This window comes from Engystomops pustulosus, chromosome 4, assembly GCF_040894005.1.
Source record: "Engystomops pustulosus chromosome 4, aEngPut4.maternal, whole genome shotgun sequence".
Taxonomy (NCBI): Eukaryota; Metazoa; Chordata; class Amphibia; order Anura; family Leptodactylidae; genus Engystomops; species Engystomops pustulosus.
Window position 1 is genome coordinate 209,271,450 of NC_092414.1, and position 19,571 is coordinate 209,291,020.

The window sequence follows — 19,571 nt, forward strand, 5'->3', positions numbered from 1 at the left end:
AGGAGATAGATAGATAGATAGATAGATATGAGATAGATAGATAGATAGATAGATAGATATGAGATAGATAGATAGATAGATAGATAGATAGATAGGAGATAGATAGATAGATAGATAGATAGATAGATAGATAGATATGAGATAGATAGATAGATAGATAGAAGATAGATAGATAGATAGATATTAGATAGATAGATATGAGATAGATAGATAGATAGATAGATAGATAGATAGATAGGAGATAGATAGATAGATAGATAGATAGATAGGAGATAGATAGATAGATAGATAGATAGATATGAGATAGATAGATAGATAGATAGATAGATAGATAGATAGGAGATAGATAGATAGATAGATATTAGATAGATAGATATGAGATAGATAGATAGATAGATAGATAGATAGATAGATAGATAGATAGATAGGAGATAGATAGATAGATAGGAGATAGATAGATAGATAGATAGATAGATAGATAGATAGATATGAGATAGATAGATAGATAGATATGAGATAGATAGATAGATATGAGATAGATAGGAGATAGATAGATATGAGATAGATATGAGATAGATAGATAGATAGATAGATAGATAGATAGATAGATAATAGATAGATAGATATGAGATAGATAGATAATAGATAGATAGATAGATAGATAGATAGATAATAGATAGATAGATAGATAGATAGATAGATAGATAGATAATAGATAGATAGATAGATAGATAGATAGATAGATAGATAGATAGATAATAGATAATAGATAGTACTTGATCTGCACTGTGTTTGTACAATAGAAGAGGAATGTATTGCGGGTTGGGGTCCGATGTCAGGAGAGGTCATACCCCCCATGCAGTGCTAATTGCTGCTGACACTAATAGCAGGGAGGAGGGGGCTGGGGGGGTATAAACAGGGTGTTAGGTGATTCTGTGAATGCAGCTTCCAGCTAGGCGGAAAATGAGCAATTCACGCTGAATCAGTGTGTGTGGCTGAGACATCATTACTCAGCCTGTCCTCCATGACAATAGCCCCGGCCTCACACAGAGACCCCAGCCCCATTGTACACGGACAGTTTATCTCTCACACACTCTATTGTACTTCCTGGACACTATGGAAATAGAGGGGGCTTTCTCATGCAGGAGAAGAGAGTAGCCCCTCTCCTATTCTCCCCGGCCCGATACACAATGGGGGCACATGACCTTACTCGGCCGGGCCCATACGCCTTTCACTTCTGCCCCTTCCCACCAAGTGTTTAGGAATGTTGCTGTTTTCAGGAACAATTTGTATTTTTTGTTGGTGCATTTTCTGCCTTTCTCTATGGTCCTTGTCCCCTGCCCACAAACCATAGGGCGGGGGGTCAGGGGCTGGAGGTGAGAGGTATCACAGACACATGAGAAGAGGCACGTCCTCCAAACCCTTCACCATGACTGAGTACATAAATATATGCCGTCACATTAGTAATATCGGCATAAAATCTAATAATTATCCTAATAATTATCCCACCGGTCTACTTCTACGACCCATAGTCAAGTCTGAAGACCCTGACTATGTACAACTAGAAGCTACCTTTACCGGTTACCAAGCTAGAATGTTCCAGATTTCTACAGATCTTACCATAACTTATGTATCTCCACTCCTTGCAGATAAGAAGAGTCCCCTGCCCTTACCCCTGCTGTGTCCTCTGTGTCATAAACATCTCCTGAAAGACGAGCTCTCCCAACATCTTCACCATGAGATGGAACAACTGTGTCATCTATCCGACAGGTAAAGACTAGAGATGAGCGAGCACTAAAATGCTCGAGTGCTCGTTACTCGAGACGAACTTTTCCCGATGCTCGAGTGCTCGTCTCGAATAACGAGCCCCATTGAAGTCAATGGGAGACTCGAGCATTTTTCAAGGCGACCAAGGGTCTGCAATAAAATGTGTCATTTTATTGAGAAATACGGAGGTCAGTCGTGTTTCTTCGTTATTTTAATTCAATGGAATATTAGTGGAACTTCATAAAGAATGACCCGTGTTATACATCTGCAATGTGTTCTTCACACATATTGGGGGTCATTTACAAAGGGCCCGATTTGCGTATTACCCGAATATTTCCGATTTGCGCCGATTTTCCCTGAATTGCCTTGGGATTTTAGCGCACGCGATCGGATTGTGGCGCATCGGCGCTGGCATGCACGCGACGGAAATCAGGGGGTGTGGCTGAAAAAAATAGGCCGGTGAACTTGAGTGCGTTCCGATGGTCTTCAGCGCAGCAGCACCACCTGGTGGACGTTGGAGGAACTGCCTTAATAAATCCCGTCCGGACCCGAATCCACCGCAGAGAACGCGCAGCTGGATCGCGAATGGACCGGGTAATTAAATCTGCCCCATTGTTCTTCACATACTATTGTGAAGAACACCTTTCTGTACTCATGTCTTCTGATAAGTTAGCAGATGTACTGAAACATCTGCAATGTGTTCTTCACTGTGTTCACTGTGTTCTTCACTTAAATGATCCTTAATGATCCTTAAATTTCACTGTTCTTCACTGTGTTTACTTAAGTGAAAGCTCGTTATCGAGCCGGGGAAATACTCGTCCAAGCAACGAGCCGTTTCGAGTACGCTAATACTCGAATGAGCATCAAGCTCGGATGAGTATACTCGCTCATCTCTAGTAAAGACCAAGCTGCTGACAAGAAAACCTAAGGCCAACCTTGGACCAAAGATCATGTAATGTTTATAAAGTGTAAAGTGGTTGCTGATCATCACCTACTAACATACCACGAAGGATGGAAGAGGAGAAGATATGTTTACAAAAAAAAAAGTTTAGGATTGTCTTCACCCGTTTCTTTCTTCATGATCTTGGAAGTCTCTGCTGGAAAGTTTCTCCAGAATTTCTAGGTTTTACTCTAGATTTAAATTTTTGAAAGGGATCTTGAAAGCCTTAGGGTCTTCAAAAAGTTGACAGCTGGTAAAGGTGAACATGGGAATTTTGCTATAGAATATTGATGACCATTTTGACCATGACACATGTTGTTCTTTAACTTTAACAAAAGAGATTTCCATATTTTTGGCACAAATTACATATATTTTCTCTATATTTCGGCAGTGAACTTGACCTCACATCGGAATCTTCCATCAACATTTCTCAGGTGGGGGTCGATGTAATACAAAGAACGTTCTAATCAATTAGTCTTTGTCATATTTTAGCTGATAAATATCATTCTTTCCATATTATTTCGGCAGTCCCCACAGCCAGGACGGGACACCCGCAGTGACTCTCCACAGGTGACTTCAGAAGACGGGCAGAAGCTGGACAGACAGCAGGTAACTATTTCCCAGGACCACAGCAGTCTGAGATCTACTGCATTGTTGGCCAATCATCTGATCTATAAGGTTTCCGATAGAAAAGACTAAGTTCATATGTAAGATGGAAGCTCCATGAAGATGCCTTCAAAAAAAACTATGAACACATTGATCGAACCTGATGGACTCCATTACAGGAACTTGGTGCCTGTTGACATTGTCAGTGTGCCACGTGATGGATCTGGCACTGCTTCATGGTTTCTATTCATTTGTGGCCAAGCTAAGCATAACTATGATTACAATAAGGGCGGCTGCTCATCTCAGGGTGACACATCTATCCAACCATTACCTCATGTTAGAAGTCAATGAACAGTTGGGCTATCTATAGGCACTTTGGTGGGTCTTGTTTTGTCTCATATGTACACTATAGAAAGCGAGATGCCACCTTTCCTGTCAAGCGTTTTGTATTTGCTGATATCACCCCTCTATCTGTCCACAGGTCTTTCAACAGGTTCGGTGGAACAGAGAAGAGCGCTTGGGAGGTGAGATAACTCATCATAACAATATCCTCCACCTTACTTTACGTGCAAAGCGATTTTCTAATGAATAATACCTGTATGTTAAAGGCTACAGGGCTGAGGAGAAGGTGCTGCATGGGTGGGATTAAAGGAAACCTACCATCTTGGATCTACCTATTAAGGTAGATCCGGTGGCAGGATTAACTAATGAATGACATGGGAGACCGTTTTAGGGCTAATCTTTGAGTGACCTGTAACTTTATAAGTCTTTTATTGCAAATATCTATAAAAGGCTACTGGGGCGTGGAGCTGAAGCTATACGGCACGGCTACTCCACGCCCCAGTAGCCTCCTACTACAAGATCTTCAGCGCGCATCTCCTGGTAGCTGTGCGAACTCGTCCTCTCTCTGCATAGACTCTCTATGCTCTGCTACCGGCTGCGCGTACTTGGCTCCGAAGCCTGAACTACTGCGCATGCGGAGTAGCTTCAGCTCTGGCTACTCCACGCCCCAGTATCCTCTTTCAGATATTTGCATATTAGGGAAATAAAAGACTTATAAAGTTACAGGCCACTCAAAGATTAGCCCTAAAACGGTCTCCCATGTCATTCATTAGTTGAATCTGCCTCCGGATCTACCTTAATAGGTAGATCCGAGATGGTAGGTTTCTTTTAAGGTACAGCAGAGGTGAGGATAAAGTTCTGCATGGATCAGGTAAAAGTACTGAATTGGTAGGCATAAAGTGTTGCTTGGATAGGGATTAAGTGCTGCTTAGGTGGGGATTTGTGGAAATTTCTAAAGGTAGTATAAAACAGGCAAATATTTCCACAATTTGAGTTGGTTATCATAAATGAGTCCCCTCTTAAGATGTGTATGACTTGTCAAAGAGGGACCTCAGCTGTGGAAATGTTGGACCAGACACTGAGGACAGATGGTTATAGAAGTTATCCTTCAGACAATCACCATATTCCGGGACTACATCTCCGACAGTAATTGTCACAAATAAGTTGACACAATGAATCTTTTTGTTGTTTTTTTAAAAAAAATTAAAATTTTTCTTTCCATTGATCTGAAGAAAACAGATACCAAGGTAGAATGATGCTCCACATTCCCCAAACTCTTACGATAAAGAACCTAGAATTGTAAAGTTAATTTATGAAGATTGTACTGTTATCGTTTAACCCCTTATTTTCTCCTTTGTAAACAGCGAGGGCCGGAAGGTGCAAGAGAACTCGACTGAATATTGAGGAGGTGAGCAAACACATTATTTCCATTTGTATTGATATTGTAATGTCTATCAATTATCACCAGATCGGAGGTCATTCACATCTTTACCCCATGGGGTATTACCACTTGGCCCTATACACTCTAGTAGAGCTGGGATGCAATTCTCTTAACTAATCTTCACAAATCACATTGATAATTTACTATAAGAATAATATATATTGTGAAGTGGGACCATTATTAAGGGTAGAGCTGACCTTATTGTCAACAAATGTTAGACCTAAAATTACGGTAACAATAATGAAGTGGGTCATCACAACAATGTTGGGTACTATAACCTATGTTAGTCTACGTATTGAGAACTTTGAGAGGCCAAAAACAGATTCCAAACCACCAAAAGCCACCCTCAAACAACACTGGTTTCTATGACGGGACCTATGTGATGTCCATATAAATCAGTGTAGTCAATTTAACATACTGTAAATTTGAGAAGGATAACACAAAGAGCTTCACTTTACCAAATCAGCAGAATTAAATAAAATCCATGGACCAACCTATTGTCCACCACTCAATATTCTTGGGTCACCTCTACAAGTCACATTTTTCTTGCCAGTTGGAGATCAATTTGCTAACCCAGCCCAGTGGTATCTAATGATCACTTATTTTTCCTGATCATGTTATAGCCTCTAAGAGGGGTTCCAGTAGATGGTGAAGCCACTGAAGAAAACCGCTGGGATGATGAGGTGCGGAGTCCTGAGAAAGCATCTTCCCATGGCACCGGTGAGCAAAACCAAAGATGTGGATGAAAACGTTAAACGTTGTAGCCAGAAATAACAATTGAAAGCTAAGGAGATTTTTTACTCTTGGTCGAAACATTGATGGCGACCTTGGTCCTTTCTAACCTTAGATGATGCCCTCAAATGAAGGTCTAGGGATATACGGGTCCAAATAAGACTTCTCTTACCTCGGGCATAATATCTACAGATAACCAGTGTGTTGTAACACAAGCTTGTGACCTTCATAACATCATAGTTCTGCTTTAATGAATAGATGCCTTCGGTTCAATGTTTTCTAGAGAACCACAAAGATTTGCATATCCAGCGTGCATGGTATATTTGTGGTTTCTTTCTAAAATGTCACAGTAGGCAAATTTCTTTTCTTTTAAATTGACCAGTGGTTTATTTGGGGAATTTGGATATGAAGGTGCAATAAGGCAAGAACTGATCAGCTGATGCCATGGGTGTAGCTCCTGTAACCCTCCAACAATCAGCTGATTTCTTAGGAAGCCATATCTGGCCGGACATTGTGGTGGCTGAAGAGTAAAGTAATACTAGATTGTAGCCATCTTTGCAGAGCATCTCTCCCTGCTTCATCGTTGGGGTCCTGAGTCAGGAGCCTCCCCGCTATGACATGTATACTATACACGTATTAGAATTTATTTAGGACCTGCTAGATTCCTTTTCATTTTACAGGTTGTAGAGGATCTCCAGGAATCAGCTCACCCAGTCACAGTGAAGACTCAGACAATGAGGAGACCCCAGCTTCTTCTCGGACAAAGTGAGTTATTCCAAGTGATCTGCCCACTGAATCTCAACATATTAACCCATATCTATTAAACTCAATGCACCCGTTTTCTGTATAACTTTGCACTGAAAAGAACGTGTGTCAAGGGTGCTCACCCGTGCTTTGTGGCAGACTCTGGTGAAGACTGGGTGCCACTTAGATTCCGGTACCAGGTGTTGTTTTGTTTCATCGTCTGTGGTCGTTCAGAGGATTCAATACCTCCGATCCTGACAACGTGAAAACTTCTTGTACATGTTTCCGACAAGACAGAAAAATGTGCACCTAATGGAGCGTGTTACTGCTTAGTCGGAGTTTGCAACACTTTTATTACAGGGACTTAACAGATGCATGCACACACTATGTTAAAGGTGCAACAAAAAAAAAAAAAATTGGTCCACACTTCCAGTGCAGTGCAGGGGGCGCCAGATAATAGTGCACTAGTATTCAATAGTTGGGCACACCCTGCACATTTGTGAGGCACATAGGCACATCACTTTTCATAAATCAGGGCCATTGACAACAGATCAACTGTATCTTAAACTCCAATGTAGAATAGTGGAGTATTTCAGAACCTCGGTCACAAGGAGGAAAGGATAAATGGTAACCCATATGGAATGTTAACCCAATATTGAAATATTGGGGCACATTTACTTACCCGTCCCGTTGACGCCGCCGATCCGGAATGTCCGACCTCGCTTCGGGGCTGCCACGATTCATTAAGATTGTGCGTCCAATTACCTGCACGTGTCACTTCCCAGCTGAGGTCCGCCGGAGTTCACCTTCTTCTTCCCGGTGCATGTAAGTACTGATCTTGCGACACAATTTGATTTTTAAATTCCACGGTATGTCTGAATCAGTCGGGTTGTCCGACGTCCACACCCCCCGATTTGTGTCGCATGCAAGCAGGCGCTGATGTGCCACAATTCGATCGCGTAAAAAACCAAGGGCAATTTAGCGCAAAACGGAAATATTCGGGAAACACGACGGAAATGCATCCGACGGACCCTTAGTAAATCAGCCCCAGTGTCTTGAAAGACCCAAAATACTGAGGCTAATATGAAGCCCATGTTAGAACTTAGAAATGTACTGAGTCTTTGATGGTCTGTCCAATCCATGTGCCCTGGAAAATAAAGTTGTGAATCCTGTCAAAGAGGGCATCTTAGAGGAACCCTCCAGTCAAAGCTGATTCATTGAATTATACATTGTGCAGGGCCTGAAGGGAGGAGCAGGACTCTAGCGTCTAGCAAGTTTCTAGGAATACAATGAAAATGAGTCATGCTCCTCCCTCCAACTAATTTACTGTGACTGGAGTATTCCTTTAAGAATTGGACCATATGTTGATTCACTAAGTCATGTTCTTTCTGCTGGAATTGATAAAACAGTTTTCAGCATCCTAAACCTAATACCACCTTTCTACATGTCATTGATATGTTAAAATTCTGGAACACCGCTCCTTTTTTGTGACTATGGATTTCACAAATAGTATCCAAACTTCATAAGCTCATATCATGATTTAGCTATTGACTCTATGGTTGTACCTATGATACTTCCAAAACTAAGAGCCATCTTGTATTTTTGTTACTTTTAGTGAGGAGAGTTTGGAAGCTCTTCGAGAGAAGATCCAGGAACTGACTGAGAAGCTGAAAAACACCCACACCTGTCACATCTGTCTGGTGAGCTTACAGGGACACAAGACGTGGGACACTTAAAATCAATTTTGTGTACAGTTTCATAACTTTGTAGTCTGTCTCCCTTTCTCATGCAGGACGCCTACACCGTCCCCGTTGCTTCTATCCAATGCTGGCACATACACTGCGAGGGCTGCTGGTTGAGGGCACTGGTAAGAACCAACACTTCAACACAATCTTGGTATTGTCCATCTTAGATCATATAGTCTAGTCTTCATTATTCAAGAACTTTCACATCTAACATCTGTTTGACAACCTTTCACTTTGAATGTGACTTGAGGCTTCATGTAACTCACGATCTGTACTTGATAAGCCAATATGGTGGCCAAAGGTGGGACATCTTCTTAATGTAATGTGAGGAATTCACTTTCTTCTCTTCTCTTGTTCATTTCAGGGATCGAAAAAACTTTGTCCTCAGTGCAACACGATCACATCCCCCAGTGATCTGCGTCGAGTTTACCTGTGACCCCTAAAGCTCCAGTACCCATGTCAATAATGTGACTACCTCTAAAAGATTTAGACTTGAGTCATTAGAGGCTTTGGAGTAACGTTGACTCATGTGGTGTTCTGACGTTGGTTGGACCTTCTTCTTTATCTCCAACAACACCTGTACATGTTCAAAGATGTGTCTTCTCCTAGAAACCAGAATGAGGCCTTCAAGACTGCATGGACCTCCCAACTCAAACCACTATTATTATGAACTACACATTATGATTTTGTGTTGGTTGTTGCTCAGCTGTACCCCGGGTATAAGCATGTTTGAGAAGTTTGTAGAGTTTGTGCTTCTCACAATAGTCTTGTTTTGTGCCTACAGCTCTTAAAGGAAATCTAACATCAAAATCTATCATGATAAACCAGGGACACTTACTCGTAGATCCAGGCAACGGGACTGTGGTAATTTTCTTGTATTAGTTAACCATGGCCTCCTACCTTCTAAAAACAATTGAAGTATGCTAATGAGCCTGGCAGGCTACTGGGGTAGTTTCCAGAACCCCTCAGTGCTGCAGAGGTACAGGCTCTCCCCCTTTCTCTACCTGATGTAATCTCACTGCGGAAGAGGAAGTGCTCCTCAATACTGTAACAGCCTGTGAAGCTGAAGCATTGAGGGGCTCTGGGAACCACCCCAAAAAAATTTAAAAAATTATTAAGGAGAGAGACCATGGATTACAAATGTAAGAAAATGTCCAACAGTCACAGTGCCTGGAGATACAAGTAAGTGTCACTGGTTTATGCATGCTTGGTTGTGTTGGTAGGTTTTCTTTAGGTAGAACTATGTAGGCTCCGTTTTTCCAACAGTTATATATTACTCAGTGACCTTGTCTTCCTAACACACAAACTGCACAAGGAACGTAGGAGGACTGCAATATCCAACTGCTTTGTGTAAAATCTGTTACCTTGAAGACACAGAGCTCCATGTAGAAGCTGTAGACACACAATGAGGCACATTTATTTACCCGTCCATGAGCATTTCCCGAGGTGCGTTCCCTGATGAGAATGCCCTATGCCGCGATTCACTAAAATTGTGCGTCCGATTTCCTGCATGTGTCGCTCCCCGCTCACGTCTGACAGAGTTCACCTTCTTCTTCCCAGTGCTTGGCTTGAGACACTATTTTGAAGTAAAATCTCGCGGTTTGTCCTTGATTCGTCTGATGGCCGAGCTGTAGACATCAAAGGGAATATTTTTGATAAGATGTATTTGAAGAGTTAAATGGTTGTCTACAATGTAAAACTATAAATGATCTGTGTGTAGTCTGTTACCATGGAGACACATAGGGCTGCACCAGAGCTTTCGGCACAAAACGGCAAGAGATTTATACCAGAATGATTTTACACATTGGGGGTATATTAAAGCAATAAAGATAACTGTGTGACGTCTACGTACTCCTTACAAGATTTTTCGTCCACATGACACCTCTAGGTGCAGGGACTGAGGTGCAGGGATCATGATGATGAAGATTCAGTGAATGATCGTGTGGATTGACTAAATCTCTGAAACGTGGATGTTGTTTAATAATGATTTAATAAAGTTTGCACATTGAAGGTTGAATCAGCCTCATTATTGTCAGGTTTGTGCCGGCTCTACCCACGGAGCGCATCCCTTCATTACGCAATTAACCAACAACAAGTGGGGAAATGGAAACTTGCTTTCTTTGCAAATAAATTCCCCATGTTTTCCCTTCAATTTTTCTTTTACGGAGAAGATTTTTTTTGGAACATCAAAATGCTAAACCCTTCTTGTATTTTTTGATCGATGCCCTGTTATCAGGATAGTCCATCAGCATGTGATCAGGGAGTAGGGGGAGGCTCTTGAAGACTAAAGGGGAAGCAGATTCAGTAATTACGTCATTTACTCTCAACCCGTATCCCACATTGTTCCATGCAACTACATTATAACAGGCCACCAACGGTGACTCCTGGTTTTAGTCTCAAAATTGCATCACAGACTCAGTCTACAGACTCATGGCTCAGACTAACCAAGACTGTCTTCTGCATCTATGGGTCACCTACGGCAGCTTCTCCTGACAGACGTTGCCTGAGCAAAAAGGTTCCTAGTGTAAGGGCAGGGAACACAACCTCTGCCTATTTGCCAGCCTTTCTCTAAACTCAGGCGACAACCGGGCAGCGCTCCCTACCCTCGTTACACTCACAAAACAGTAAGAAAGACAACAAACAAGCAGGGTCAGGCTAACTTAGTCAAACAAAGATGACAGTGAGATACAAAATCATAATGTAGAAGAATAGTCGAAAAGGTCCAAGCAAAAAAACCACAAGAAGTAGAGTAAAGTATACGGATTGCAAAACCCTGAAGACTTGTCTGTATACAGTATGTGAATTTGTATTTTATGCAGTGAAAATGCCCCAGAAGCTGATAGGTTAAGCACCCAGCACACTAGAGGTTTATAAGAAAACACATTCCCAGCTTTTTTTTAACTGCCTGCCTTGACCAATACTAGTTATTTCCCCCGAATCTGTGCTTCCTCTCTGGACCCATTGTTGGATGGATTGTACGCTGTCTACCCTGACCCATTGCTGGTTCACTGGATGGAATGTACACTGTCTGCCCTGACCCATTGCTGGTTCACTGGATGGAACGTACGCTGCCTGCCCTGACCCATTGCCGGTTCACTGGATGGAATGTACACTGTCTGCCCTGACCCATTGCTGGTCCACTGGATGGAATGTATGCTGTCTGCCCTGACCCATTGCCGGTTCACTGGATGGAATGTACACTCCCTGCCCTGACCCATTGCTGGTTCACTGGATGGAATGTATGCTCCCTGCCCTGACCCCTTTCTGGTTCACTGGATGGAGTGTACGCTGTCTGCCCCGACCCATTGCTGGTTCACTGGATGGAACGTATGCTGCCTGCCCTGACCCATTTCTGGTTCACTGGATGGAGTGTACGCTGCCTGCCCTGACCCATTGCTGGTTCACTGGATGGAATGTACACTGTCTGCCCTGACCCATTGCTGGTTCACTGGATGGAATGTACGCTGCCTGCCCTGACCCATTGCTGGTTCACTGGATGGAACATATGCTGCCTGCCCTGACCCATTGCTGGTTCACTGGATGGAACGTATGCTGCCTGCCCTGACCCATTGCTGGTTCACTGGATCGAATGTACTCTGCCTGCCCTGATCCATTGCTGGTTCACTGGATGGAGTGTCCGCTGTCTGCCTGACCCATTGCTGGTACACTGGATGGAATGTGTGCTGCCTGCCCTGACCCATTTCTGGTTCACTTGATGGAATGTACACTGTCTGCCCCGACCCATTGCTGGTTCACTGGATGGACTGTGACCACTTCTTCTCCTTTCTTTCGGGACACCCGTGCCAGCAATATGGATGACAATGTAATTTGCCAGATTTGAGCTCTTTGCCTCACGTGATTGGTCAGTGTTAATTAGAGCAGTAGAGTAAGAAAATGTAACTGGCATCGGACATTGAAGCTTTGACTGAATTTAAGGCTATTCTGGAGACAAAACAGGAATATGAATCAGCAGTGCATCTGCTTACACAATAATTGAGGACTATGGGTGCAAGTGATGCAATATGTGGGCTTTTATTAGTATGAATGACATTGGGCACTTTTTTAGAGGACAATACCACACAGCACTATTGCACTATATTTGAGCATTATAGAATTGGGCAATGTTTCAGCACTATACTGTACTGTGATTCCATATATACACTATCATTAGGGACATTCACAATGTATAGTGGGTGACAGATAATTACTAAACACCCGACTAATACCGAGATCAGAAAGATATCTTTCTGCGGGCGTCTGGATGTGATGTAACACTGCAGACTGGAGGTGATGAGGTTTTCCACACTTCCTGCACATTCAGTTCATGACTTTTCCCCTGTATAGTAATAACTAGGTCAAGTACAGTATAATGGGACATTCACAGGACTATGGGAAGCCTGATATTCATTAGATGCAGTGGATCCCCCACCCAGATATAAGCTGCATGTGGTGAGGCAATTCTTTCCATAGACATGAATGGTCATCTCAGCGTAAGTAAGAAAAGAAGGAAGGTGGGTTTACAGATGGAGAACAAGAGGTTGGAGAAAGGAAGGACATGAGTAGGAAGGAAGGAGGAAGTGGAGGAAGGAAGGAAGGAAGGAAGGAGGAAGTGAAGGTCATAAGAAGGAAGGGAAGGAAGGAGATGCAAGGAAGGAAGGATAGAAGAACATAAGAAGGAAGGGAGGAGGAAGAGAAGGTCATAAGTAAAAAGGTAGAAGTAAGAGAAGGAGGGAATGAAAAGTAAAAAGGAAGGAGTAAGTGAAGGAGGGAATGAAGGAAGGAAGTGAAGACATAAGAAGGAAGGGAAGGATGCAGATGCAAGGAAAGAAGGATCGAAGGACATTAGAAGGAAGGTATCAGGGAAGTAAGGAACTAAGTGAAAAGAAGCACATATCAAGGAAGGAAGAAAGTAAGGAAGATAGCAAGGTAGTGAAGGACATAAGAAGGAACAAGGTAGGAAGGAGGACAAAAGAGAAAAGAAGGAAGTGAAGGACATAAGAAGGAAGGGAGGCAGGAGGAAAGGAGATAAAGGGGAAGTGGAAAGAAAGGAAAGATGGAAAGTAAAGGGTAAAGGGTGTGAGAAAGAAAGTGAAGCAAGAATGAACACGGAAGAAGGAGAAAAGTGACTGAATGAAGATATTTTGGCTCATTTACTACAAATACAAACAACCATCGTGTTACACAGAGGTCCATTGGGTTTCTGTGTGGTTCTCTCCCTCAGGGGTTCACAACTAAGGACAATGGGGGAATTTATTGAGACTATTGTATTAAATACACCCTATTTACTAAGTCGCACTCCAGCACCGGAATAATATCACTGGCATATCAGACCTGGCAGATACTTCAGCGATGGTCTCCACCAGTTGTCCTGTGAGGACAACAGTAAATAGAGCGAGCTGGGGCTGCCCCTTGCCAAAGTAGTGAGCGGGATGGAAAAACTCCCAATTAATTCAAACCTGGTGCTCACTAATTTATAGCCAATCAGACATGAAACCTATTTGGTGATTGGTGACACAAGAGATGATTGTGCCGGATCACAGTTTTGTATTTTGGGTGATTTCCTGTGTTCAAGAATGACTAATGTACTATATTGTCACGGATGGTCCTGAGACCCATGTCTAGGGCTCACCCATGCCCCCCCCCTTGTCTCCCCGCTCCGCGGCACATCCACTTAGAATCCTATTTAATTTAGGCTCTCCCCACACACCCTGCCGTATCTTTGTGCCTCTTAGCCTTAGAAAAAGCTTTCCTGATGCCCTGTGCGATTATCCTGATTTCCCGTTGTTACCTTGACCCTGTTCCTGAACTCGCTCCGGTGCTGCCCATCCTGACCTTCTGCTATGTCCCCAATTCCGATCCTGTGCTGCTTGTCTTGACCTCCCGCCTGTTCCCAACCCACGAGATTGCCTGATGATTCCGTACTATGCCTTGGCTGCCACCGTGGACAAAGTCACGCCTGTAGAACATCCTAGTGGTACCATGCCGCAGCAAGTCCAACCCGCTTTGCGGCTGGCTCTGCTGAAAACAGGGTGCCACTTAGAATCCGGTCCCAGGTGTCGGCATATATGTCAGGATCCACTACCTCCGTTCCTGACATATATGTTTTATTATTAGTGTATCCCACTACTTTATAGTGATTTCATTTTGTCACATATTTCATGGTTGACTAATGTAACTGGATATTGTTTTGTAATATCCATTCAGTAGTAACCGCCCTACGAAAGAAGGAAGAAGAGGGAGAGAAGGGGGGGGAAAATATACATATGTGAATGAAGGATAAAATGAGGGAAGGAAGCAAAGACCGGACAAAAGAAGGAATTGGATAAGATTTGGAGAAGATAATTGATGATGATGTAATAAAGACTGACAATATTAAAGATGAGACTTAAATGGAGTATTTTAAAATATGGGAAAAAAGAAATGGATAAAAAAAGAGAGAAAAAAGGATGTATAAGAGGAAGGTGGGAAAGAACAAGGGAGAGAAAAAGTGAGTAATATGAGGAGACAGGAGTAATGTGTTGGTTATCTTCTTGAAGGACATCTACCACCAGGACGAAGCACTGTACACAAAGCACACTGACATGCTGGTGTATGCTCCCACTGACAGGATCTGCTCTTTTTCAAGCTTTTTAAGCCCTTGGTTTTAAGAAAAAAAGCCTTTAACAACTATGCAAATGAGCCCAAGGGGCTACAGGCTCCAATAACAACTATGGAGGACGGAGCCCCTCAGGCTCATTTTCATAATTTCTTAAAATCAGAGCATAAGAAGCTAAAATAAGAGCAGATCCTGCCAGAGGGGGTATGTCAGTGTGCTTAGTTTACAAGCCTTCATCCTGGTGGTAGATGGCATTTCATTTCTCTCTTTTCCCTCCTTATTTTCATGTTGTCCTACCTTCCAAAGGTGAATCTACAGGGTAAGGAGATGGGGGGAAATGGGGGTTCACCTTGTCCATGTGATGAGATCAGGGGCATCTCCTTGTTTTGTAGCCCATGACACAGAATGGGCCTCCATATAAAGAATGGAATCAGTTATGGGTCTTCTTCAAGATATTCATTTCTTTCTCTTTCAATCTCTTTGATGTCTGTCTATATCATTCTGTCTACATCGTTCTCTCACTGTCTCTCTCTTTCGGTCACATAGTGGAAATCTCCGCTGTAATCTTATGGTTTTTCTATGTCTTGGAAACCCCAGCTGTCAGGCAAACTTCCTCTCTCTGCGGATGAGTATATAAGAGGCTGAAAACAGAAGTACCTGACATACAGTCACTGCACTTCACTCAGAAAGGCTCCAGTTTGCTCCTCTACTGTGGATATCATGTCTCCAACGGTCAGATCAGAAGACCCTGAGAATCTAAGGTCTTCCCATCCGAGCTGCCGATTTCTGGACTACTTCCTTGTCATCTCCCTGGTCCTGCTCACCATGGCCATGGGGTCACTTCTTACCTTATATGTGGCTTGGGAGAGACCACAATTTGAATCCAACATTAAAGAACAGATTCAGAATGACCAGAAGGTAAGATGAGCTGGAGACCATGCAATGACCTCACATGGACCTTTGGACACAAGATAATCCTTGGGTCCATCTCTGACTTTTGACCATCCTTCTTACTTTCTATAAATGTGATTTTTTTACTCAATAGTGAAATTCATTAGTCTAGTAACCAAATTTGTTGATTACCGTCCTTACCCTAATTAGTCTCTATTTCTTCTTGTCTCAACAACCAATGATCTTTCTAGATATTTTTCCTGCTTTTGAAGATTTGACATTTATTTAATGATTCACTTGAACTTTACTCATTTTTATTTCTCTTATTATTTGTTGCAGGGTCGGAGCGCGCAGCTGGTGGTGGATAACGGTAGGTTTCTTTGATGGGATCATATTATTATCATTAATATTGTTTGGGAAAGGGAATTGTAATTGTACACTATTCAGGCTTGAAAGTAGTGATTTACCTCAAAAAGATCCATCCAATTGCGTTTAAGAGTAAACTTTAAAAAAAAATGTAAAAATTCCTTATTTCATAAGATTCTTCTACTCGTATAATAAGTTTACTATAGGGTTTCTCGATATTGATGGCTCTTAGAGTATGAGGGGTTTGTGGTTCCTGTTCTTTACATTAAGAAGGGTTGGGACCTCTTAGAAGTCCAAATTTCTTCATAGGGAATATGGAAATGGGTTGTCTTAACGAGTTAAAAGTATTTCATAGTTAAATATGGTGCTCAAAAGAATAGCTTGAGTATTCTTTGCTCAATATGAATCCAAAGGTTGTCACAATGGACCCAAGTCCATCGTAAATCTCATTTATAACTGTAGAAAACTCCCACATTCTATATTTCCATCCCCCTATTTCCGTATCAATGACAAATGTTAAAATTATGAGCTAAAACGACAACCACTTTTAGTTGGATGATTTAAAGGTCTACGTCCTCTACGTATTACAGCTGATCATGACGGTTTCCCTCATAATCAGCTTCAATCCCTACAGAAACCTTGACCCATGTATTGTTATCACTTAGTTGGGTTTAATTTAATGGACAGTCCAGGAATGGACCGGTCATGTCGTACTGAGTGAGACTCTTGGATCATTGATGGTCTTCAACAGGGGCTCTTCTCTATTACCATGGCCTTTCTGAGCTTTGGTCTTCAACATGAGATCTTCTCTATTACCATGGCCTTTCTGAGCTTGGGTCTTAAACGGGGGATCTTCTCTATTACCATGGCCTTTCTGAGCTTGGGTCTTCAACGGGGGATCTTCTCTTTTACCATGGCCTTTCTGAGCTTGGGTCTTCAACGGGAGATCTTCTCTATTACCATGGCCTTTCTGAGCTTGGGTCTTCAACAGGGGCTCTTCTCTATTACCATGGCCTTTCTAAGCTTTGGTCTTCAACATGAGTTCTTCTCTATTACTATGGCCGTTCTAAGCTTTGGTCTTCAACATGAGATCTTCTCTATTACCATGGCCTTTCTGAGCTTGGGTCTTCAACGGGGAATCTTCTCTATTACCATGGCCTTACTGAGCTTGGGCCTTCAACATGGGATCTTCTCTATTACCATGGCCTTTCTGAGATTTGGTCTTCAACATGGGATCTTCTCTATTACCATGGCCTTTCTGAGCTTGGGTCTTCAACGGGAGATCTTCTCTATTACCATGGCCTTTCTGAGCTTTGGTCTTCAACGGGGGATCTTCTCTATTACCAAGGCCTTTCTGAGCTTTGTTTGATCATTTTATTGCCATTCTAACCAATCCTTACTTTTTCTTTCAGAAATGCTGACAAATGGTACTCTAGAATGGAGCGAGACTGGAGTAACCAACCATTTTGTTGACCAATACTTCAAGCATGACAAGAAGGAGCTTGTGATAAAAAGAAGCGGCTTCTACTTCATTTCCTCTCAGATCACTTTAAGTTGTGTTGATACAAGTCATTGCCAAGAAAAAGGATTAGTGTCTCTCTCCATTCTGAAAAAATATGAAGAGCATCCAATCCTTACAGTTAATGTTCATATTGAAGCGGTTACCGTAAAGCCGAAACCATCATCCATCTCTGGAAGCATCAGATATCTGGCTAGCGGGGATCGGATAGAGGCAAAACTCCAGACTAGTCATGAAATTGCTGACTGGCACTTTGATAAAGCACATACTGTCCTAGGACTTATCTGGATCAGTGACACTTCCTCCATAGAATATCATAGTCAATAAGTGACCTTTTGGGTGTCAATAGTAAGACTTTGATTAGGAAATAAGAGGGACATGCACTACTGGACATTATTTTTACTTGTGAAGGGCATATTTATGATCTTCAAAGCTTAACTTATTGATTTGGGATGTATGAATGATGTTCAAAAGGTTGCAGGAGGCCTCCTTTTTGGATGTATTGAACAATTTATTGTTCTTAAAGCATTGTCTATCACTACGTGATGTGAGGTTATGGGATTTGTGGTTGCTTTTTGTATCTACAGTATAAAACTTGTTGTAACTTTACCTCTAAGATTTTTTGTATTTCTTATATTGTTTAGAGTATGGCATACATTTTTCTCTATAAAAGTGCTGCTCTACGTTCCCAAAAGAGTTTTGGGCCCTCAGCCAAGAAGCCAAATAGATTAGCTTCACTTTCTCCACCTTGAAGCCAGACATGATGCCACCATCAAAAACTTAAGCATTTTACCAAACTTTTAGGTGGTACTTAACTTTGGAATGATACTAAAATATTGGTAACTCTACTCCTCCAACCAAAACTTTAAAGGGAATGCTGATGGTCACTAGTCATCTAGTACTGGGTTTTCTTGTTTTTGTTGTAGTTTGTATGTATATTTATTATTGCGATCACAAATGACCTTAATTTATTATAAATTATTTATTAAATATTTATGGTTTGGTAATACTGTATATGTGTGATCTCTTCATTCTTAATTAATATGCATTTCACAAAACACTGGGTGGTTGTGATGTTGGTGACAATGGAGGTGTTGGGGGGGGGGTGAGAACCAGAACACCTACCAAGCCTAAGAACCTAACATTAGTATTAGGACATTCCTCTAGTGACTTAAATTCATTATGTCGCTTTCAAGTTAAAGGGATTGTCCACTTTAAGCACATTACAGCAAATTATTAAAATTGTTTGTGTAACAATTTTCCAATATGCTTTCTGTATCAATTCTTCACATTTTTTTCTACATTTCCGCTTGCTGTCTTCTTGCTGCCATGAAACAGGTAGCTTCATTGTTCATAAACCCAGTCCATGGTCATGTGATGTCACACAGATGCACGGCTCGTTACCATCACATAGTTTGTTACACTGTATGTTTTAACGAGATGTGACATCACATGAAGTAAACAGGAAGTAAACAATGGAGCTTCCTGTTGAATGACAGCAAGAAGACAGCAAGCAGAGACCTAGAAAACATGAAGCATTGATATAGAGAGTACATTGGACAATTACACAAACCATATCAATTATTGGCTGTAATGTGCTATGAAGTGGACAACAAATTTAAGAACTTAAGTACCTATATGTTTGTAGTAAATGGGAAACTAAAAACTGCAGAGGCATCCCATAGGAGTGTCCACACTTTGTGACGAATTCTAGAGACCGTAGTTTTCCGATTATCAATACAGGCGGTCACCGACTTAAGAACAGCCCTAGGCTACAATAAACAGCTGTAACAGTTATCACTGGTGTCTGTAATGAAGCTTTATTGTTACTCCTGGTTCTTATGATAATCCAACATTTTTATAATCCAATTGTCACAGAGACC

General features: G+C 41.9%; 2 protein-coding genes across 2 annotated transcripts in view; both read left to right on the forward strand.

The window, feature by feature from the left end:
- The window catches only part of LOC140128239 (E3 ubiquitin-protein ligase Rnf220-like), a 19,374-nt gene extending 9,169 nt beyond the window's left edge, over positions 1–10,205 (forward strand). Inside the window, exons 3-12 of the mRNA XM_072149797.1 lie at positions 1,650–1,770; positions 3,099–3,141; positions 3,236–3,316; positions 3,795–3,837; positions 5,020–5,063; positions 5,720–5,816; positions 6,509–6,593; positions 8,188–8,272; positions 8,365–8,439; positions 8,682–10,205. Of these exons, the coding sequence (XP_072005898.1) occupies positions 1,650–1,770; positions 3,099–3,141; positions 3,236–3,316; positions 3,795–3,837; positions 5,020–5,063; positions 5,720–5,816; positions 6,509–6,593; positions 8,188–8,272; positions 8,365–8,439; positions 8,682–8,753 (746 nt within the window). The 3' untranslated portion in view covers positions 8,754–10,205. The remainder of the gene's footprint in view (positions 1–1,649; positions 1,771–3,098; positions 3,142–3,235; positions 3,317–3,794; positions 3,838–5,019; positions 5,064–5,719; positions 5,817–6,508; positions 6,594–8,187; positions 8,273–8,364; positions 8,440–8,681) is intronic.
- Positions 10,206–15,590: 5,385 nt separating this feature from the next.
- TNFSF9 (TNF superfamily member 9) lies at positions 15,591–18,645 on the forward strand. Its single transcript, XM_072149801.1, has 3 exons — positions 15,591–15,830; positions 16,143–16,173; positions 17,582–18,645. Exons 1-3 carry the CDS (start codon positions 15,633–15,635, stop codon positions 18,013–18,015), a joined length of 663 nt encoding a protein of 220 aa, XP_072005902.1. The 5' UTR covers positions 15,591–15,632; the 3' UTR covers positions 18,016–18,645.
- Positions 18,646–19,571: the final 926 nt, after the last annotated feature.